The following is a 22,428-nucleotide window of genomic DNA, read 5'->3' on the forward strand; positions in this document are numbered from 1 at the left end:
ATAATAGGCTTGCAAGAGATAAGAATTTTTATTAACCTTTCTCATAACAATCTTCAAGGAATTTTGCCCATTGAGCTTAGCAAGCTGAAAAATGTTCAAGAGATCGACTTTTCGTCCAATAACCTCACCGGAAGCATCTTCCCTCAGATATCAAGTTGTATTGCACTGAGGTTTATAAATTTTTCAATGAATTCCCTCCAAGGTCACCTTCCAGATTCCTTAGGTGAACTTGAGAACCTTGAATCATTTGATATTTCAAAAAACAAAATGTCAGGCATGATTCCAGCCAGTCTTGGTAAGCTCCAATCCCTCGCCTATCTGAATCTTTCATTCAATAACTTCGAAGGAATGATTCCAAGAGAGGGTTTTTTCAAATCATCTACACCCTTGTCATTTATGAACAATCCACTACTTTGTGGAACAATTCCTGGAATACGAAGCTGTTCTGGCGAGAGAAATCGGTTTCAGTCACCTCTATTCTTGACTATATTCATCTTAATCATATGCATATCATCATTCTTAACAACACTATGCTGTGGGATTGCTTGGCTACATCTAAGAGCGATTATTTCAGTACGAAATAGTGAGTCATCAAGGAGATCCAAGATGCCAGATTTTACACACAATTTTCCAAGAATAACAAGCAGGCAACTATCAGAAGCCACAGGAGGTTTTGATGAACAGAGACTAATTGGTTCAGGCAGCTATGGACGAGTCTTCCGAGGCGTTCTTCCAGATAGAACAACAGTAGCTGTTAAGGTTTTACACACGCAATCTGGAAATTCCACAAAGAGCTTTAACAGAGAATGTGAAGTTTTGAAGCGAATTCGCCATAGAAACCTTATAAGAATAATAACAGCTTGTAGTGTACCAGATTTTAAAGCTCTAGTTCTACCATATATGGAAAATGGAAGCTTGGATAGGCATCTATATCAACATTCACCAGCCAGCTTGGCTTCTGGTTCTTCAGATTTAAGCCTTATCCAGAGGGTTAATATATGCAGTGATATAGCTGAAGGAATGGCATACCTTCACCACCACTCTCCAGTCAGAGTCATACACTGTGATCTAAAGCCGAGCAATGTTCTTCTGAAAGACGACATGACAGCTCTAGTTTCCGACTTCGGAATCTCGAGGCTGATGACTCCTGGAATTGGAAGTGGTGCAGCTGCTGAAAACATGGGAAAGTCAACTGCAAGCATGTTCACTGGATCAATTGGATATATAGCACCAGGTATCATTCTCTGCTTTTAAGAACCCAAAAATTTCATTTTCAGTTCATCTACATACCAAGCTCATTATAATCAAGAGGGTCAAGTAAGTTAGCAGAGTCGAGAAAGCTACTGCTTCTCCATCTCCATAATCATCCCCAGAGTTTTAGCTTAAGATCCTCTCCTAGGCCTAAAAGTTTGAGGTTGATAAGCTATGAAACTATGACAAATTTGATCATTGAATGTATTCACAACGATTTAAAATGTGAAAGAAAGAGAGATATCAAAACCACAATCTTCCATTTTCCCATTTTTCATTTAGGACTTTTATCAAACACGTCAAGTGCATTATTCATGTTACCTCTATGCTCGACGCAGAGTACGGATTTGGTTCATCAGCATCCATGGAAGGAGACGTTTACAGCTTCGGAGTTCTAGTTTTGGAAATGGTGACAAGAAAAAGACCAATAGACGACATGTTCGTTGAAGGGCTTAATCTACATAAGTGGGTGAAGAGTCATTACTACAGCAGAGTAGAAAAGGTAGTGGATTCTTCTCTACAGAGAGATTCGAGAGATCAATCACCTGAAATGAAGAAAATGTGGGAAGTGGCAATCCGAGAGCTAATCGAATTGGGTTTGCTCTGCACTCAACAATCTCCATCCACGAGACCCACAATGCTCGATGCTGCCGATGACTTGAATCGATTGAAGAGATATCTAAATGATGGCGACACCACAACAACATTTGCTTCATCACTTGGGATTTCCTCATCCACGCTTGGCGACGACTGCAATTACTCCCCACAAATCGCCATTGACAGAAACATCTAAAAATGGCCTCCCCATTTGCTCCACTCGGGAAGTATTGGGGTTTGAGAATGACCAAAATGGCGAATGTGGGCGGCGCCCAATTGAATGGAGAGTTGTGTGTGTGTGGGCGTGCGTCGACCAATGGATCGATGGTTGGGGGGAAATCCATAACGCCATACGTAAAGGAAAGATGGAAACATAATGATTTTTCTATCCGAATTGGTTGAATTTTGCGTTCAAGACATTGTCCCTTTGCTGTCTTCTTGCATAAATCAACCAAATGAAGGAATGATAATCAGAAATTTGAAAATGGCATTCTGAATTTATGGTTCATAATTGAGAAGCCATTAAGGATTTAGACTACTAGCCAAGTGTTCTAATATACAATTAAAAAGGGATTTAGAGTATCCAAATTTCTCATCCAACATTTAAAATAAAAAAAATCAAAATCATGGAAGTAAAGCATATCATTGGGATCAACACTTCATCACACTACACTTAGCAGTATACTTGTTAAACTAAAATTTCTTTTCTTTTAGGTAAGACATTCAAATCTCCCTTCACATTTATTTATCGATTTATTTTTTATTTTTTTGTAGAAAAAATTCATTGGGTAAAAATCATCCTAATAGAAAGAGAAATTGAATAATAAGTTGTTTGTGAGTGTGAGCCCTTTTGTTGAAGTACAACTCAGAAAAGCATTGGGAAGAATATAATAACAATATGAACAGAATATTGGTGTGCTCTCTTTTATATGCTGCTTACGGCTATCCTTCAGCGAAGAAAAAGATGGGAGCATACGCCTGCCTCCTCATCTCCCTCTCATTGTTCTTTCAACTTCCCAATGCTTCTTCTCTACCTTCCAATTCCAATCACTCAATCAACTCTCTTCCTCTTGTGACCCCTCCGGGTGGCGGCTACAGCGGCGGGGAACAGAATTTGACGGTGGCGGGATGGGTGGTTTTACGGGCTAGAGGAGGGGGAAGGTCCGTCGGCGCGGGCGGCTCCATCATCAACCGCCGCCCGGGGAGGGCCACGAACAAGAACGCAGCTTCCAATTCGTTTGTGTCTAAGCTTAGTTTGCTGCTCATCTCTTCCTGTTTCTACTTCTTTTGATCTTTTCGTTGTGAGTTCTTATGGGGTTTCACTGTTTTCCATGGAATAATGTAAAAGGCTTGTTCAAGCTCTGACCTTTTTTGCTTTTGGATTCAACGTGTGGTGCTTCTTTTAATGCAATCCCTTTATTTATATATATAATCTCAAGTTTGTAATAATTTTATATTTCATATTTTTTAATTAATAGGCGTTTATAACTGACTCAATCTTAATCTTACCATCACACTCTTCCACCACTAAAACAACAATTATGCAATATTTGTTCTAACCCAGCAAACTAGTCAACCATGTAAAATTCATACTTTGATGAACCGTGTTAGCATATTAAAGAAAATAATGTTATAGGCTAAAAAATAGCATATAATTTAAGTAGAAGAATTGACCACTAATTTTGAGGCCGAATAAATAGAAAAATAATAAAAAATAAAAATCTCCAAAACGTCGACGTTTGAATATATCCAATTTAAATGTCATTACCACGAAATAACTATCTAATTTTCGAATTGCCAACTCCAACTTGACTTGTTGACTTTGACACTCCATTTCAACCTTTCTATTTCATTTAAATATCTTCTAACAGATAGGTTTTCCAAATTTAAATAATGTTTTTAAAAATTTAATGCAACTTGTCCCATGTTTTTTTTTTTTAGTTCAAATAAACAAATATCTACAATATTTTGTTCTATTATATGATTAATTAAATAATTATTTTACCATTTTTGAAAACTTCGGTTACCTTATTTTCCTTTTTCTTTTATATTAAATAATTATCTTTTTTTTTTTTTTTCTGAGTCTGACAGAGCACCAGATTTGAATGCGCAATGACGTGTCTGGCCCTTTCCTTTCAGATCATTAAAAGACGCGACGTACGCCACGTGTCTTCGTGACCGCCACGTTTTACAGTTCCTCTCTTTTTCGTTATATTTCAACTTCTAATTTTCTAAAATATTAAATCAAATTGGGTTTATCTGATCCACTACTTTTTATTTATTTATTTAATAATTGTGATACTTTGAATTTCCCTCTAATTTAGATTTTAATTTTGCGAAATTCCCATTATCCCTATTAATCCAATTTTTTTAAAATTAGATAAAATTTTCTAAAAATAGATAAATTTTAGATTTTAACTCGAAAATAGAATATTAGTTATTATAGTTAACTTAAAAAGATAAAATAGTGGATAATTTGAAGTCGGAGGTGTTATTCAACCTAAAAATAGAGTTATATGACTTTATCCATAATAATAATAATAATAATAATAATTTTTATTGTGAATAATTGAAGAATTGAAATGGAATATGCCAAAAGAAAATAGGAAAAGGAAAAAAGTAAATACGAAAAGGTGAGTTGGGGATGAGTAGGACCAATAATAGAAACAAAGATAAGAGATAAGAACACCATTCTCTCTCCTCTACGCCATCTTCAGGGGACACGTCATCTTCTCTCTCTCTCTCTAAAATTAACTCACTGGATAAGAACCGACGATCTCGCCTCTCCGCACCCTCCGTATCTAAAATCCTCTTCCTCTTCCTTTCTATTTAATTCGCTCTTCCCCTTTCTCGATCCCTCCAATTATATCCATCTTTGCATCGCTTTTGCCTCCGATTATCCTGGTTTTGAAGCTCTTCTTCTTCTTCTTCTTCTTCTTCTTGTTAATGGCGTCTGTTTCTACTGCTGCTGGATTCATTGCCCGGACTGGTTCTTCGTCTTGGATTCGCCAACGAAATCGGGCGAACAAGCTTCATCGGAGTTCGAGGAATCAAGTTAGGGCTTCTTATTCTTCTTATTCCTCTTCTTCTATGGCTGATCCTTACCGGACTCTTCGGATTCAACCTGGCGCCTCTGAATCTGAGGTCAAAAAAGCCTTCCGTCAACTCGCTCTTCAGGTTCGATTTCTCTCTCGCTCTCTCTGTCTCTCTATTCTTTCTCGATTTGTGGACTTCCTCATCTGATTCCTTGAATTTTATCGGTTTTTCAGTATCATCCGGATGTATGCAAAGGAAGTAATTGTGGAGTGCAATTTCATCAAATCAATGAAGCCTACGATGTACGTGATCCAAGCCCTAACTAATTAATTATCCTCTTCCATTATTGCATATATTATATTAATAATCGGATCAATTATTTGAATCGTTTTCTTAAAAATAAAAATAAAAATAAAAATAATTGAGCAGCAAACGCGGTAACTAGTATTGATTATGATTTCTTGTCGGAGTATTTTTAATTCGAGGCGTCAATCGAGTGTTTGGATCAGATCCATATCGGTTCATCTAATATTGAAATCGGTATACTTATCTGTTGCATATATCATTTTCATGTTAGTTCAATCACAATACAAAACTAATGTCATATATATTTGCGTCTGAAACAGATTGTGATGAACAATTTAAGAGGAATATCAATGCCAATCGAGACGTACGACGAAGGGGGTGACGAACCGATGAGGGGAATGGGGGATCCGGATTGGGATTTGTGGGAGGAATGGATGGGATGGGAAGGCGCAGGGATTCGAGATTATTCATCGCATATAAACCCGTACATTTAAATGAAATTGGTGTGAAGGAACATAATTTGTTCATAGAACTGAGCCCTAATCTATCAACATCATCCAATGGTGGTGGTTGCTTGTGCATATAATTTGGATAGGGAGAGATTGAAGAATGGCTCTGTCTTGATGTATCCACTTTTGTACATAAGGTCAAGACAATGGCTTTGGGTTTTAATAATAATGTGAGAAGGCTTTCAAGATGCCCTTTCGAATTTGTGGGCCCTTTGTGTCTTATCTTTTGTCCTATTTAAGATATTAAATGATTGTGAAGTTGGTAAGCTCAATTATTTAAATGTCTTTCTATAAAAAAAAAAAAAATTACTTAAAAACTCTAAAAGAAAAAAAAGGCAAATTGGGTTGTGGGCCTGTGAACTGCGCGCCCACATGGGCTCGGCCCAACTCAACCCAAATGAAGCGATTCATACTTTCAAGCTTTTAGGCCTACTAGTATCTTTACCCAAGTCTAATCGGACCCCTAGTTATCTTCTTTCCCTTTGGATTTATCCTATTATTCAAAATCATCGTAGCTTGCTCTAGCCCTCCACCCGCCATGGTTACTGCATTCTACACCCTCGTAAAGAAGGTTCAAGTCACACAATCTACCCCTTTCTGATGGGGGCCTAGCATTCTTATAGGGCACCCCTTTGGTCTAGTGTCCACCTCTTTTGGAGTTCAACCTCCTCGTCTAGTGTCCACTTCTTTTAACCCGGTTGGATTATCTAGTGTCCACTTCTTTTAACCTTCTTTTAACCTTCTTTTAACCCGGTTGGATTATTTAGTGTCCACTTCTTTTAACCCGGTTGGACTATCTTTTAGCTAGGTTGAAGAAAGAGGGGTTAAAATTTTGACAGGTTTTAAGTCCCAAAGCCATAAATAAATGAAACCATTAACATGACCAAAATGTTAAATGCACTCTTTCAAAAGTAATCCATGAAATTTTAAGAAATAATAATAATTTTGTTTAATACTTCATCATTCAATTGCCCTTTTTTTTCCTCCCTTCTTAAAATAGTAATATTTCTACATCTCTATCTCTTTAAGGTCAACAATTCCATTTTTTCAGGTCAAAGATTCCATCCTTATTTCATAATAATTAAACTAAAATAAATTAATTTAAATAAGTTAAAAGTAAATACAATAGTCAAAAGTTAAGTAATACATCAAATCTCCACTTTTTATTATTCTCTCTCTGGATGAAATGTATTATCCACGGAAATTTATTTATTTATTTATTATTATTCATAAAACTTATAAAAAAAAAATATCCAAGCCTCATACGACACCTTCAAATTAATTTTTTAATGCATATTTATATGAAGTTAATAACTTTTAATTAATTCCACGCCACCATGAATTATTAATTCCTCTAATCAATATTTAATTCCGTTATCTTTTCCATAGTAATTTCGTTTATCTCAAGGGAAATTAGTACACAAGAAATAATTAAATAATATAGACTTGGAAAATAAATAATATTAAATAAATGAAACAATATTAAAATAAAGCTAATTAAGAGACCTATCTTAAAACTTAAAGAAAGAAAAAAAAAAAAAAAAGGAGGCTGAGTGGGCGTGGAATATTTCTCCGAAATTTTTGTGGATCCTTTGAAAAATGGAAATCAAGAAATTACCTTTTTTTTAAAAAAAAGAAAAAAATAAAAATAATGTAATTGCTCTATTTAAATAATTAAAAAGAAAAATACTGTGCTTTGGTGTTCCAAACCTTATCCACAAGTGGGCCCCATGGTTCATCGTTATCCAGAATGGCACCACGTGGATAAAAATACGCTTACGTGTCCAGAAGTTTTCGACACGTTTCAAGTTCCTCCAATCACAGCAAGTCGAAAAACGGAAAGGCGAAATCACCTACTCTACCAAGAGGAACATTGTCAGGTGGGTCCCATGTCTTTCTCACGTGCTAGCACGTGACTTCCAATAAAACGACAAAAATTATAGCGTGTCTTCATCTCGCCGCTATTTCAGCAGAAAATTATCCAAAAATTTTCTAATATTATCATAGCAAAGACAAAACTTAGGAAACTTCTAGTATTTATAATTTTTTTAGAAATATTTTAAAAAATAAAAAAATACATCAATTAACAATATATCAATCTAAATAAAGGAAGCCGATATTATATTAGTGTAGCGGTAGAATATTCTCATCAAATTTTCTTATTTTTTAATTTTTTACCTTTTCATCGAAGTTATAAAATCCCAAATTAATTAATATAATATCCCCCACGAGTTATATTTAAAATAATAATAATATTCACAGTATGAATGGATAGGAGTGCTTTTCACAGTCAGCGGGAGTTCCTAAACCAAAGCCAGTCGGGGCAGTCTGGAATGGACTGGAACGGCGGCTGACGTGGAAGGAGAAGGGGGGTAATTTGGTAAATTGACTTTGTCGTCTGCAAAAGCTGTATAAGTTTGAACGTGGGCAATATCGCTTCTTCCTCCACCGAGTTGAAATCGAACGTAGCCGTTAACTTCTACAAACAAAAAACCAACAGAAAACGTCTCTCTAATTTTGTGAATCGGTCTTCTTCTCCGGCGGAGATTTCCTTTCTTTTCCGACTGCCTCGCTGTGGCTGGTTCAGAGAGAACGATTCGGTTCTGACGGAGTTCCTTTGAAGAATCGGTGTATTTGATTTTGTTCTCTTTCTCTGAAGGCTTGATGGTTCAGCTCATGAATTCGGGGACGGACAAGATTCCGGGGACGAAGAGGCTGAAGAAGGAGGTTGAAGATTCTTTGGAGGACCTTCTCGATCAATTTCACAAGCGATCCAAATCCGAGGTATTCGCTCTGTCTTCCTTTTTCACCTCTATGATTTGATTGAAATCGATCTGGATTTGGTTCGTTTACTTGATTTCTGAAGTTGTTTGGTATGAGACCGAACTGAATTAGCTAGAAATGTTCCGAAATGGTGGAGCTCATTCGTCCACAAAATTTTCCCCAATCCAAACGCCACTTCGGAAGGATTCAAATCGATTAGCCTTTGTTATACCTCTCTCATCAATCATAGATTTGTTCTTAGAATATGTGTTTCTTTCTGGTTTTCTTGTGGCGGTAGCGGAACAGAGTACCTACATGAGATTAGTATATTACTCTGTGATGATATTCGTGCTTCTTCTTATGAACTTGGAGATAGGGTTTTATTTTTCTGAATTTAATTTTTTGAACGTGCAGAGATGGACGTCAGAAGCCAATGCGTTTTCTGTGTCGTCGAGTCCGTACAATCCTCTAGATGAGCCAAGCCCGTTGGGTTTGAGTCTCAAAAAGAGTCCGTCCTTATTGGATTTGATCCAAGCAAAACTGTCTCAGGAAACTGCTAAATTAGCGACTATGAACAAGGACCAGAAGGACCAGAGGGGAGCTAATGCTGCTGCTTTTAGTACTGCAGACAAGCTCAAGGCTTCAAACTTCCCTGCATTAATTCTTAAGATTGGTTCTTGGGAGGTACTCGCATCTTTTTCGTTGCGAGATTTCTTGTAAATCAAATAGGGTTTGGAGGAACGGAATGGAATTGTTTTGGGTTTCCTTTTGTTTTTGAATGATGTTGAGAAAATGTTAGTTGTGTTGCTTTGCAGTATAAATCAAGGTACGAGGGTGATCTAGTGGCGAAGTGTTACTTTGCAAAGCATAAGTTGGTTTGGGAGCTTCTTGATGGGAATCTTAAGAACAAGATAGAAATTCAATGGTCCGATATCGTCGCTCTCAAGGCGAATTACACTGAGGATGGTCTAGGAACTTTGGATGTAGTGGTGAGTTACATTTTTGTAGCCAAGTTGTGGAACATGAACCCTGTTCTTAGTAATATGATGATTTACCGTTGTTTCTTTCAGCTGGCGAGACAGCCCCTTTTCTTTAGGGAAATAAATCCACAACCTAAGAAGCATACTTTATGGCAAGCAACAGCCGACTTTACTGGGGGAGAAGCAAGCAGGCACAGGTACCTGATTTGAGTATCCAGCAGTCCTTGTAGCTGGTGCATTTATTCTAGTTATAATTGAGTATGAAAACCACAGAAAGAGACTGCTTAACTCAGCTAGACTCTGATATATATTTTGGTCTGGTAGACTAAAATTCTGTTTCATTTACTTTGCAGAAAACATTTCCTGCAATGTTCACAAGGCTTTTTAAACAAGCACTTTGAGAAGCTCGTGCGTTGCGATCCTCGTCTCAACTTTTTAAGCCAACAACCAGAGATCGTGTTAGAATGTCCATATTTTAAAACCAATAGTCCAAATGAATCCAAAGAAGGAATTGGTTTGAAGAGTGAGGAAGGACCTACTTTCTTTAGTTTAGGTATGGTGTCAACATCTGGAACTCAATCCCCTTCGTCAATTAAAGAACACGAGTGTCGTGCTGGTACTTCTGAAGAATATTCTGAGCAATCTCCATCACCTAACTCAGGTAAAAATCTTCAACTGACGGCTGAAATTATGGGCATAATCAATTAAGAACATAAAGATCTTTCACCACTTGAACTTGAAGAGTCAATAGATACACCTAAAGAATTTCCCTCCCCGTACAAGAATCCTTTATCCTTGGATCTGAAAATGTTTCTGACTTGTCAAATATACATTTTAGGAATGGAAGCTCACACAATGAACGAAGAATTGGGAAATGATGGATCGGAAAGTTCAAGGCTGTTCAACAAATGGGACCAAGTCCTGGTTCCTGGAATTCGTCCATCCATGTCCGTTAGCGATTTTGTCAGTCATATTGAACACTGCTTACCCATGTTTTCTGAAGATAATCAACAAAGCAGAGAGACTCTAGAGGGGATTACACAGTATCTATTTGGTGATTCTCAACATGCATCTGACGCCGATGAACAGACCATCATGTCCAGGGTAAACTCCCTGTGCAGTCTTCTACAGAAGGATTCTTGTATGGCTAAGGCCTCGCAAGCCAAAGCTGGCAATAGCCTCAATGTCGCCAGTGGCAACATCAACTCGATTTCTACGCTGGAACATGAAATCAAGAATGAAGAAAGCTTCCCTGTCCATAATGGCTTTGAATCGAGCAAGCACATAGCCATGTCAAGGAACGATTCGGTGGGTGAGCTGCTGCTTAATCTTCCAAGAATAGCTTCTTTACCTCGGTTTTTTTTCAACTTGTTCGACGATTCTGATGATCGTGCTAGATAACCTTTGTTTTTGGTTCAACTTCTTAATAGGTGTAGTTAAAACCCATAAATCAGGTTTCTACTGGAAAACAGGAAAAAACAAAGATGGAGGGGGGAACTATCCTGACATCTACCCCTATCTTCTCTGTCAACTTTTGTAAATATTAGCAGGAGGATGGTTAATGTATAAAATACTTATATCAGCTAAACAGTTAAACTTCTCTCTATCCCTTGTCTTGGCATTTCGAAAGCTCAAGGATGAAACAAACTCAAAAAATTTTACCTAAGAAGCAAATGGTCAACTGGGTAAAAAGGTGAATCCGAATTTCCAAGAGTCTTACTCAAACGTATATCTAGCTTGAAAATTTAATAACTTAGCTGGCAAAACCAAGATTAGTGGGGTAGGCCAGGAAAATTCAACAAGTGGAGATTCTAAAGTTCTGGTTCAGGAAAATTCTTATAAAAAAATAACAATAATAATGTAATTAGAAGAATTTGAGGAGTCCACTCACAAAGTCTAAGCAGCTGGGGGCGGTGGTTCCTCGCAAGCTGCAATGGTTCTTATCGAATGTCTTTTTCTTCCTCGCATCCAATGGATATCTTTTTCTCCCCTACTTCTCTCCTTATCCACTTTTTTGTGGTGGGGATGGACGAGAATTATTTTATACGGGAACCAACCGTACTCCCTTTCGGTGAGTGGTGACGCAGCAGGGAAAAGGCCTTCGAGATCAGTGTACAAACTGCAAAATTTAGTAACCACATACAGAGAGACAATTCACAAGATGACGTCCCGTCCACAGTGGAAGCGAGGAAAAAGGGGGATTTTCATGCAATTAAACAGGCTACAAAGAAACAGCTTGTGTGTGGGTGGATATAAAAAAGAAAATGAATAGTGAAAACTTTTGAAAAAGAGTGTCGTGCCATTGTAGGCGTAAAAGATGAACATTAAGAAACCCCACAATGAAGATATTGAGGGAAAACTTGATAATCTAGTTATAACAAAATACTTGATTGTTAGTCTCTTTTCACATGCTGCAAACCACTCCGCGCATGTGAGAAGGCCAAGGATGCTACCATTGCGATTGAGTACCCGATTACTGCCCCGTAACTCACACAAATTGGCCATTCCTGCATATTGAAGGAGTCTGTATTTAGTAGAGTTCACACAGATGTGACAAAAGACCAAGACCTTCGAGCTTCGAAGTGATGACCATTAGATGGGAAATTGGTTAAAGGAACTATATTGGAAATATTTAGACATATATTGATACCAAATCCTGAAATTTTATTCAAATTCGAGATAACACCATAGGTACGTAAAAGGTCCCGAAAATTTTGGGTGCAGGTTCACAAGTTAGAGGTAAGTAAACTCGACTCATTCTTTTTTCTTTAGATGCCTAGAAATCATGAATAGAACAAGGAAAAATTAAGCACCATCAAATAGCTTTCTATGGCTAAATTCACGACCTAGAGATAAGTTGGACTAGTTCACTCTTTTTTCTTTGGATGCCTAAAAAATCATGTAATATTTCTTAGTTCAAACTAGAGACTGTTAATTGACATTATTGAGTGCCATTGAGGTTTGACATACACAGCCCAAGTTTTATTGGGAAAATATAAGTGCAGGATGAAAACCAAGTACCTGCCATGGCCTTTCCCAATCAAGTGGCATGGGCCATGCGCCAAACCAGGCTCCAATAATGGCCCCATGTGCTGGAATGCATATCATATGATCAATAGTTCCATTTGGCCTGCAATTGAACAGCAATCACTACTTTATATTCAGAGTTTGCGTTTACCTTATTGTCATAAACTAAACATTTTGCAAGTAGATTAATGCACCCACGTCACGTAGATATATTAAATGAACACAGAAAGAGAGAAAATAGAGATAATGCGACAGGAGGCTTACTTTGTGTAAGCAAATAGGCGCTGCCAATCCATCCATGATGAACCAAAGACACAAGCTGAAGGCACGACCTACAAGACCAGCAAAAACCACCACCAATATTAAAGGACTATCCTATACGAAAAGGGGAAGTTATGAAGCAATTTGGTTTCTAGCACAGCACAACTTCTACCCTGAAACTTTAATACAAAGAGAATTGCATCACAAAGCAAACTGAAAATAGTATCTAAATATAAGAACTTCCCTTAATCCATAATAGGCTTAACTAATTTCGAAGTCTACAACTATAACAAAATAAACTGAAACCAAAACATCCAATGACAACACTATCCATCTCATATGGATGCTAGACAACGGCCAATGACAACACTACAAGCTTCGGAAAGGTGGAAGAATTTGAAACAATATATATTGAAATCGTTCCTTACTTACACCGAACGATGACATCACAAGTGACCAGTTAAGGGTCTTCAATAAGTATCTGTGCCAAGGAGAAGTATTCAGATATTACACGAAAACACATACAGTATTATCAAATGTATTATCAATGACCATTAACACTTGGCCGCGAGAAAGTTTAAATGTGTGGAACATCAATGTTCATAATTATAAAACACTCAAACATGATTAAGGGTGCTACTGTTAATTAATCTCCCCAAGTAAAATTCCACTCAAAATATTCACAATTTGAATTGAAGTTAAAAGGAAAAGTAATGTTCCCATAAATGGTGATAAAATACCAGCCGATACTGAGAGCAGATCTTGATTTATTCGTTGGACAAGTTCTGGTATAAAATTTCCATTCGAACCATAAAATTCAATATTTGCAATCCATTAGAGATGAAAGATATAGATTTTCAATCACTTATTCACGTACTGAGCACCAATAGGAGCGCCAAGAACTATTGCTCCAAAAGCATTAATAATAGCACCTGCATAATTAGGCCACATTGATCCGATTATGACAAGTTCCGCGAGAAGAACCAAGCAACCATATATCACTACGAACAAGGGGAAAAAAGAAAAGGCATGGTAGTCACTAAAGACTAGGGACATGAAAACAAAATTGGCTCCAAAAATTAGAATCCTTCCTCGTGGACACATTGAGAAACTCACGTCATCAAATTTGAAGTCTCATTTCATATCAAATTTGAGCTATACCGATTGTGAGAAAAGCGGTTCATGAATTTAACATCTGTACTATTTTCGGATACAAAATTTCAATCCTCAACATACTTAATTAAAAGAACAGATGGAGAACAACATCAAAACATTCATAGCTAACTAAACGAATGAAAATCAAAAGAAGCAGGCAAATAAAACAAATTTTCTCCAACTAACCAGCAAGGAGTCCAAGTATGCCTCGCGCCATAGCTTTCAAGTACTGCAAATTCGTATAGAACACAGTCCAAGTATTCTAAATTCATTATCTGATTTCAAAACAAGCAATACATTCTCTCACGAACAAATAGAATAAGGTGAAACAAGCTAAGAGAGCCAACTATACCGAGCATTGCTCTCGGTCCGTACGATACCGGCTGTAAAGAAGGATCACAATCGGACACTCAACAATCTGAACAGGGAGAAAGAAGAAGAATCACTCAAAATGCAGGAAGTGGATTCGAAAATGAAAACCTGCGAATGACGAAGTATGAAATTTAGACGAATTGAGAGAGAAAGTACCAAAATCAAGAAGAGAGTACGAGAAGGATCGGAGATGAGATCGGCGGAGTAGACATGACGAGCAATCAAGAAGGCTAGGGCTAGCCCTAGGCCGCAGATCAGGTGGACGAAGAACGCCTCTGCAATCGATACGGGAGGCGAAGCTTTACTGGTCATCTCTTTCTTCTCCGTCTCCATTACTGTATTTTCTCGTAGCTCATACGGCGAATTCCCGCTGAATGTTCAACGAAGGAAATAGAAGAGAAATTAACGCGGGTGTTCTTTTTTTCCCCCTTTTTGTTGAATAATTAATTGGATATATATATAATAATTTTCTTCATAATTATTTAAACTATAACATTTATTATATTTTAATGTCGCATAAACTGAGTTTTGTTTTTTTTTTCTTTAAAATATTTTCATATTTTAAAAAAATAAAAGCAATTTTTTTTTTTTTTGTAATTTTTTTATTTTCTCGTGTTTTTTTTTTTTTATTAATATGAAGTATACCAATAATATATCGATATATTATTATTTACTTTCTAAAAATTCCTCGTATTTTCTTCATATTATTGTGTATATCAATAAAATTTTCATTTTAACTATATTTACATTTATTAATATAAAATAATATTTCATTTATTACCTAAAACTATATTACTAAGAATATTTATTGCTCATTTTTTTAGGTCTTTTTTAATATATCATTCTTATCTTATGATATATGGGAAAGAAAACGAGTGTTAGGGCCATATTAAACTATTTGTCAATATCTCACCATCTTACAACAAGCCAATGTAATTGAATTTCCCCGAATAACATTTTAGAAGCAATTATTATTTCTATTTACAACTCTTCGCTTCATTTTAGACCCAAATTGGCCTAAAACTCGAGGGATACATTTTTGTAGCCATTTAAAAGGGGAGAGGACTTGACTCGTCTCCCTATGAAACATGGCTAAAAGTCGAAAAAGTTGACATTTTAATTGTACTTTCAGTAGGGTTAGACCATACGAAAGCCTTCCATAAATGTTTGTGTTTACGTCTTGTTTGGTGTCGACGAGTTATTTGCTCTGCTTCTGATCTCCTTAGTATTTCCCACATTACTTTTACGTCTTGATAGCCACATGTTTCCACATCATCGTTAAGGTTTAGTAATCCTTCATCTGTCCAATCAAATACAACTTTAAAATCTGAGAAATTTGAATATTTGTTTTGTTGTTAATTAAAATATGAGAAATTTGAATCTATGAAATAAAATTAATTATAAGTTAAAAATAGTAATTTTGATGCCCAACAACAAGTAGTGTTCCAAAAAGGTCAGCCATAGGGACATATTCCTTGGTGGAAGCATCTTTGTTTTTTTACAAATAATAATAATTTTATAAAAAGAAAAAAGGGAGGGTGAGAAATATCTTTTTTTTTTTTTTTTTAAATTCTTATTATTATATTTATTTATTTATTTTATATTGAATCTCTATTTTTCAAGCCATTGACAATGCTCTGTGACTTGGAGGCATAATTTAAAATAAAGATTAAAAAAAAAAAAAAGAGAGCTTTGTGTGAAAGAGATGTTTTTCCAAACCACCTTTATAGAGTTAATTAATTAAAATTCAGTGGAAATTTTCAGGTCATTATTTCACTTTAATTAATCCATCTAGAAATAGTATTTAAAAAAAATTAACACAATGTATATTGTTTAAATTTGCTAAAATATAATATTAAAAAAAATTATTGAAGTGAATTTAAATAGAGATTTTTTTTTTGTAAATAAATAATAATAATAATTCTTTTTTTATTTTTAAATTAATTTGATCTTACTTTTTTCTTCTCTTTTTTAATGTCCTTAGACTAAATTAATTATGATTAGAACTTAATCTCCAACCGACTTACTGAATTTCAACCATACACCTATTTAATCGCTGACGTGTCTTCAAACTTTTCAATTAATTTACTATTTTTACAAAAAAAAAAAATATATATATATATATATATTTTATATATAATCATTCAAATAAATAAATATATTATTTTTATGTAAATTAAATTGTGTTATCATTTCATCCAAAACCGTAACCGTTATTAGCCGTTGTATTTATAATTTAATTATATATCCCTAAATAAGTTACAAATAAATGAAAAAAATTAATGAGATTAATTACGTAATAAGGATTTTTTATTGTATTAAAAAAACAATTTTTTTTAATCAAATAATAATAAACAAAGACCAAAATTGAATTTTAAACTAGAGAGGAGTGAAGTGTACGGACGAAGCAAGAGGTTGAAATTGAGGAAGACGACGTTACGGGAAGAAACTAAGAGAAGGGGAAAAGACTAACCATTTTTGCGAGTTTTAAGACGGCCGTAAACGGCGAGCCAAACACGGCGTACAGGAAGAATCATCTGATGCCAAAAACCCATGCCTGTTTCTCCTCCGCCTGCAGAGCCGCCCACCGCCGCTCACTCGATCACCGAACACGGCCAGACTCACCGGCCGACCACCACCTACAGTTCCTTTTTCTAGAGAGAGAAGAAAGCTATGGAAAAACGATGATAATGGAGGGTTGTTAATATAGTCTGAAGGGGAGTCCACCATCACGTGACCAGCAGAAGCTATAATTAAATTTTTTATAATTTTAATATATATTTGTAATTGTTTATTTTGTGTTCTAATGGGTAATAATATATATTAAATACACTTCCTTTTATTATTCGGATTTCCATTAATTCTGGACCTTATAATATAAGATATATCTCTAAACTTATCTACATGAATTAAAATTAGACCTAAGTTTTAAATTTCATCCACTTTGGTTAGTTCTAAACTTATCTACATGAATTAAAATTTCCACATTTTCCTTTAATTCATTTATATTAATTTTAAAAAAATTAAAGAATAAACTGTTACTATAGAATTCAAATCTCAATCATTTTTAAAATCTCTACATTAATTACAATTTAATTTTTTTATAGGATACGATGAAAATGTCAGCTCATATTAACTAACTCATGAACATGTAGAAATATGTCATAATTTAGTATCATGCTTGAATTTTTTTTATATTATTTGCTATTTATTTTCAAAATTCAAGTAGTTTATTTTTTAAATAATAATTGTTAAATTATTATTTTTAATTTTAGAAATTGACTAATAATTAAAATATTAATTTGGAAAATTAGAAGAAAATTAGAATAAAGTGTGGCCTAACTAGAATAAGAAGGAAACAACTTGCTTGGTATGCCACATGACATCATTTGATTTTGAAAACAAATTTGTGTCGGTAAAGAAAGGAGAAATTATAATCAAAACTTGAAAATTTTCCAATTTTTAGTCTATGATTTGGTTGGCAATTTAAGGGTTAGGTTGTTTTATTAAAAAAATATAAATTAAAATTGACTAGTTTTGTCAAGTCTTACTATTTAAGAATGAATTAGGTACCATTATCCTTCTTTTTCTTTCTTTCATTTAGTCCCGTTTGAATTAGTTCGGTATTGTTTTGAATGCTTACGACTTATCTAAAAGTGTAGTTTTATGTATGGTTGATATAATTCACGTCACATTACAAATTAAAAACCATGATATTACCTTTCGGTGCTTGTTCTTCTTTCTTCCTACATCAGTACAACACTTACCTTCGAACTTCAAACTTCAGCGTTGAACATTTAGCTTTCGAGTTCGACGAGTTCTTCTTCGATTCTTCCTCTTCAAACACAGTAACAATCCGAACCTTTCCTTTTAAAGTTTTTATTATGAGTTCTATTCATTTAGGAACACATTGTCATTATAGTGTTTTATGCATATGTTTGAACAACTCAAACTTCAACCTAAAAATAAAGAGTTGGGTTAAGTTTTGTTCGGTTTTGTTGGATTGCTAATCCAACCAACTCGAACTTTTGGGTCGGTTCAAAAAAATTTCTCAACCTAAGCTATGTACATCCCTAGTTCAATTCAACGTCTATTTCGACCTAGTTGATTGTACCCTAAATTTTGTTACTAAAGAGACTAACACTGGTTAGCGTTGAATTCGAAACCAAACCTCTTTGGCACATAGAATAATAGAATAGCTATATTTGGTACAAAAGTAAACTTTTCATGGTACAATAAGAATAAACATTAAAATCGAGATGAATTTATAAAACGAATAGGATATTTACGAACAAAGGACAATGGAAATTTCAAAAGTTGTAGCTATTATTGTTGCACCAGTTGATGTTAGACCCCTCCTTGGAAGAACACAAGAGAATGGAACAAAAAATAAAATAAATTAATTATTTTCTATTTTTGGCTGCCAAACATTAGAAAATATGGGAGAAAACTCTTGGTGGTGAGCTTTTATTGAAAAAATATATTTTAAGAAAAAAAAATTAAATAATAGTGGCCATCTTATGGCCTACCATCTAATTAAAAAAAACAACTTAAAATTATTTCATATAAATCCTTGTAACAATTTAAATTAAAAAAATAATTAATTTTTTAAATTTTAAATCAGGTCAACTCTTCCTTTTGAAATATTAATATATTGAAAAATTAATAAGTGAATATTCGAAGCTACCCTCCATAAGCATGTTTATTAAATATGCGATATGTTTTTTATTTTTTAATTTTTTTAAAATGATCATGTTTTGGAAATTTCATATAAGAATTCAAAAGTAAATTTCAATAATAGGGCTTAGCTAAGCCTGATCTCATACAATGATACAACCACTAATAAAGGGTGGGTTTTAAAGACTATAAATTGAATTATATATAAAATAAATAAATTCAATTAATTTGTTGGCTACTCACCATTGGTTTCATTTGTTTAGTACTATTAATTATCATATTATTGAATAATGTCCATCATAGCTTATAAAATGAGATCATGTAACACTTATTAATTATTTTTAATTCCCATTTAGGTGGGTGGCTAAGCTTTTTTGGCATGTGGGTTGGGATGATTTTGTCATAAAAATATCATAAATTAAATGGTTAAATTACTTACATTATTTGTACTTGAACGGAGATATTTTTTTAATAAATAAAATAATCAATTTGAACATAATTCAACTAGTTAAGATATATAATCTCGACTAAGAGATCAGAAGTTTGAATATCTCAATCTCCTAATCATATAATTAGGAGGTATTTTACGACCGAAAGTAAAATTTATTATAGATTAACCCAATATCGTGGAGAATATTGAAACAAAAACACTTGCGATCAACTTTCGTAAAAGCTATGGTCACACTGCAAGACCCGTTTCTGGGCCCAGAATTAAGCCCAACTCGGGAATATGGGCCAATTCTGATTTACGAATTGGGCCAGGCTACAGATCGTCGTTCCATCCAATATTTGTGAAAATAAAATAAAATATAATTTATTCATGCACTAAGCACTCGGGTTCCTTCTTGGCTGATAAAAAAGTGTTTCAAGTATACAGACACTATTTTATTTGATGTGATTTAATGTAATATCAACAACGTGTCGAGTCATGTGTCATATCGTGTGTATATATATTTCTTCTATCATTCTGTTAGCCAAAACGACATTAATTATTAAAAACGGGCATAATCTAAAGCAAATTCGATCAAAATAAGTTTAAATATAAAGAGATCGGGATTTTTAATTGACCAAATTTGATTGGAGGGTCCAACAATGGGTTGGTAGTAGGTTGAACATGACCACATAACACAATCACCACCATTTTGTTTTTTCATTATTTATTTTTCGTTGGAATAAAATAAAATAAAAACAAATCAGAAGTGGGCTTCACAAAGTTTCAACCCAAAATTAGCAAAATTAAAATTATATATTTTATATGAAAAAAATTAATGGTTTTTAGGCTATGGGCTAAAACGCACTATGAAAAAGTTGGGGCAACCGATTACCCTATCCTTGTAGGCCCCACCATCACCTAAAACACCTACCCTCACCAACCCCATTTTCTCACCAACTTTTTTCCCTAAAAAAAATTGCATCATAATTTTATTTGTTAAAATGTATATTTTCAATTAAGAAATTAGACGTTTATTTAGACATTTTCAACTCGAACGTAACTTAATTTACTATTATATATTTTTTTAATTAATAGATCAAATGTTCGTTATGATATTAAAAATCTTCGAGTTGAGAGGATAAAGCTATTTTGGCCGGATTTATTTTACCCAAATAGTATAGAGGGTTATTTAATTTGTATTTGAGGTATACAACTAATTAATTTAAAGTATAAAGTATAATAGACATTTTTATGATATTATTAATAATATATATATATATATATTAATCGATTTTTTAATGTGTAATTTCTCTCCAGCACACTTTCTCTTATTTTAATTTTGGCTATTTTGATTGTTTCATTGTAGTAATATCTAATAAGTCCACTAGTGAAATACCTCATTAATTAATTAAATAAATGAAAAGTTACCTCTACGTCAAGCTCCAATAATTAAAAAAATTAATATATTTTTTTTACACCTACTAAATTAGTAGGTTTTAAAAGTAATTATTAAAAGAATTGCATGAGGATTAGAAGCATTTAGTAAGACTTAAATAGCTTTTATTATTTAATAAGTTAGACTATATAATTTATAAATATGATAGATTTGTAATGAATTGAGTCTAATTAAATCTTAAAAATAAATTTAAGCTCAAAATTATTACAAATTTAAAAGATAAAATGAATAAAAATAAAAATTTTGTAAAATTAAAGGTAATATAGTATTTAAAGAAAGAAAGAAAAACAAGAAAATGAAAATTTGGACAAGAAAAATTTTCAAAATTCCCGTTTACTCCCTTCACCAACCCCCAAATTTTTGTCCCATCTTCAACACAATTCATTATATCTTCAACTAAAATTTCCGTCGTCGAACTCAGAAGAACACGATAAACGTGAATCGGAAAAGGTTCATCTGTTCTTCTTCTTCTTCTTCTTCAATCAGCTAAAATCATCGCCATTGAAATGGCCAATGAAACGGTTCACGACATCATTTTCCGGTCGAAATTGCCGGATATTTACATCCCTAAGCACCTACCTCTGCACTCGTACTGCCTTCAAGAAAAGATGGCAGAGATCGGCCACCGGACCTGTCTAATCAATGCCGTCACTGGTGAATCCTTCACTTATTCCGACGTCGACCTCGCCGCTCGCAAGGCCGCCTCCGGATTGTACAAACTCGGTATTGCAAAAGGCGATGTGATCATGCTCCTCCTCCCGAACTCACCGGAATTCGTCTTCGCTTTCCTCGGCGCGTCGTACCTTGGCGCGATTATGACGGCGGCGAATCCTTTCTTCACTGCGGCAGAGATCGCAAAGCAAGCGAAAGGATCGAAGGCGAAATTGACAATCACGCAATCGTCGTATTACGAGAAAGTGAAGGAAATAACAGAGCAATTACCTGATGCTAAAATCATGACCGTCGATTCTCCGCCGCTAGGTTGCTTATCGTTCGCCGATTTAATCCAGGGAGGCGATCATGAGATTCCGGCGGTGGAGATCAGTCCCGACGACGTTGTTGCTCTGCCGTACTCCTCTGGAACCACCGGATTGCCGAAAGGAGTGATGCTAACACATAAAGGATTAGTGACGAGTGTGGCTCAGCAAGTGGATGGAGAAAATCCGAATCTGTACTACAGAAACGACGATGTGATTTTGTGCGTTTTGCCGCTTTTTCATATCTATTCGCTTAATTCGGTTCTGCTCTGCGGGTTGCGCGCCGGTGCGACGATTTTGATCATGCCTAAATTTGAGATTGGTTCGCTTTTGCAATTGGTGGAGAAATACAGAGTTTCAATTGCGCCGATTGTGCCGCCGATTGTTCTCGCCATTGCGAAGTCGCCGGACTTGGAGAAATACGATTTGTCGTCGATCAGAATGATTAAATCTGGAGGAGCTCCGCTCGGGAAGGAGCTTGAAGATACCGTGAGAGCCAAGTTTCCCAAGGCTGTGCTCGGCCAGGTGCGCCAAATTCATAATTTAATTACAAAATAAAATTTTATTCAGAAGTCCACGTGTAATTTTTTTTTTTTTTTTTTTTTTTTTTTTTTTTTTTTTTTTTTTT

The 22,428-nt window shown here is 34.7% G+C and overlaps 5 protein-coding genes and 1 long non-coding RNA gene across 6 annotated transcripts in view; 4 read left to right on the forward strand and 2 right to left on the reverse strand.

Annotated features, from left to right (window-relative positions):
* Positions 1 to 2,329, forward strand: part of LOC111493038 (putative leucine-rich repeat receptor-like serine/threonine-protein kinase At2g24130) — a 3,912-nt gene extending 1,583 nt beyond the window's left edge. The window contains exons 1-2 of the mRNA XM_023142622.1: positions 1 to 1,234; positions 1,590 to 2,329. The exon at positions 1 to 1,234 is cut by the window's left edge and continues 1,583 nt beyond it. Coding sequence (XP_022998390.1) covers positions 1 to 1,234; positions 1,590 to 2,044 — 1,689 coding nt within the window. The 3' untranslated portion in view covers positions 2,045 to 2,329. The remainder of the gene's footprint in view (positions 1,235 to 1,589) is intronic.
* Positions 2,330 to 4,534: 2,205 nt separating this feature from the next.
* LOC111493113 (chaperone protein dnaJ 8, chloroplastic-like) lies at positions 4,535 to 5,909 on the forward strand. Its single transcript, XM_023142731.1, has 3 exons — positions 4,535 to 5,025; positions 5,118 to 5,186; positions 5,511 to 5,909. Exons 1-3 carry the CDS (start codon positions 4,795 to 4,797, stop codon positions 5,682 to 5,684), a joined length of 474 nt encoding a protein of 157 aa, XP_022998499.1. The 5' UTR covers positions 4,535 to 4,794; the 3' UTR covers positions 5,685 to 5,909.
* Positions 5,910 to 8,036: 2,127 nt separating this feature from the next.
* On the forward strand, positions 8,037 to 11,048 carry LOC111493064. The gene is made up of 6 exons (XM_023142660.1): positions 8,037 to 8,483; positions 8,877 to 9,146; positions 9,278 to 9,451; positions 9,533 to 9,639; positions 9,796 to 10,103; positions 10,281 to 11,048. The coding sequence occupies exons 1-6, from the start codon at positions 8,364 to 8,366 to the stop codon at positions 10,841 to 10,843; spliced, it is 1,542 nt and encodes a 513-aa protein (XP_022998428.1). The 5' UTR covers positions 8,037 to 8,363; the 3' UTR covers positions 10,844 to 11,048.
* A 559-nt stretch (positions 11,049 to 11,607) lies between these two features.
* Positions 11,608 to 14,700, reverse strand: LOC111493110 (phosphatidylinositol-glycan biosynthesis class F protein). The gene is made up of 8 exons (XM_023142727.1): positions 14,414 to 14,700; positions 14,238 to 14,303; positions 14,072 to 14,114; positions 13,608 to 13,662; positions 13,163 to 13,211; positions 12,734 to 12,801; positions 12,464 to 12,572; positions 11,608 to 11,949 (listed from the first exon to the last, which is right to left on the reverse strand). Exons 1-8 carry the CDS (start codon positions 14,588 to 14,590, stop codon positions 11,836 to 11,838), a joined length of 681 nt encoding a protein of 226 aa, XP_022998495.1. The 5' UTR covers positions 14,591 to 14,700; the 3' UTR covers positions 11,608 to 11,835.
* Positions 14,701 to 15,188: 488 nt separating this feature from the next.
* Positions 15,189 to 16,919, reverse strand: LOC111493126. The gene is made up of 2 exons (XR_002719961.1): positions 16,731 to 16,919; positions 15,189 to 15,557 (listed from the first exon to the last, which is right to left on the reverse strand). It is a non-coding gene; the product is annotated as an uncharacterized LOC111493126 (long non-coding RNA).
* A 4,291-nt stretch (positions 16,920 to 21,210) lies between these two features.
* Positions 21,211 to 22,428, forward strand: part of LOC111493060 (4-coumarate--CoA ligase 1-like) — a 3,091-nt gene continuing 1,873 nt past the window's right edge. Inside the window, exon 1 of the mRNA XM_023142657.1 lies at positions 21,211 to 22,325. Coding sequence (XP_022998425.1) covers positions 21,330 to 22,325 — 996 coding nt within the window. The 5' untranslated portion in view covers positions 21,211 to 21,329. The remainder of the gene's footprint in view (positions 22,326 to 22,428) is intronic.

Source organism: Cucurbita maxima, unplaced genomic scaffold (assembly GCF_002738345.1).
Source record: "Cucurbita maxima cultivar Rimu unplaced genomic scaffold, Cmax_1.0 Cma_Scf00018, whole genome shotgun sequence".
NCBI classification, from domain to species: domain Eukaryota; kingdom Viridiplantae; phylum Streptophyta; class Magnoliopsida; order Cucurbitales; family Cucurbitaceae; genus Cucurbita; species Cucurbita maxima.

Bases quoted from the DNA above. Each gene is read 5' to 3' on its own strand.
- LOC111493110 (XM_023142727.1), bottom strand. From the start codon at position 14,590: ATGGAGACGGAGAAGAAAGAGATGACCAGTAAAGCTTCGCCTCCCGTA. The intron at 13,663-14,071 runs GTTAGTTGGAGA...CTAATTATGCAG, and splicing joins CATACTTGGACTCCTTGCTG to GTGCTATTATTAATGCTTTT. The intron at 13,212-13,607 runs GTACGTGAATAA...TCCTTGGCACAG, and splicing joins GGCGCTCCTATTGGTGCTCA to ATACTTATTGAAGACCCTTA.
- LOC111493064 (XM_023142660.1), top strand. From the start codon at position 8,364: ATGGTTCAGCTCATGAATTCGGGGACGGACAAGATTCCGGGGACGAAG. The intron at 9,147-9,277 runs GTACTCGCATCT...GTTGCTTTGCAG, and splicing joins TTAAGATTGGTTCTTGGGAG to TATAAATCAAGGTACGAGGG. The intron at 9,640-9,795 runs GTACCTGATTTG...TTTACTTTGCAG, and splicing joins GGAGAAGCAAGCAGGCACAG to AAAACATTTCCTGCAATGTT.
- LOC111493113 (XM_023142731.1), top strand. From the start codon at position 4,795: ATGGCGTCTGTTTCTACTGCTGCTGGATTCATTGCCCGGACTGGTTCT. The intron at 5,026-5,117 runs GTTCGATTTCTC...TCGGTTTTTCAG, and splicing joins TCCGTCAACTCGCTCTTCAG to TATCATCCGGATGTATGCAA. The intron at 5,187-5,510 runs GTACGTGATCCA...CGTCTGAAACAG, and splicing joins AAATCAATGAAGCCTACGAT to ATTGTGATGAACAATTTAAG.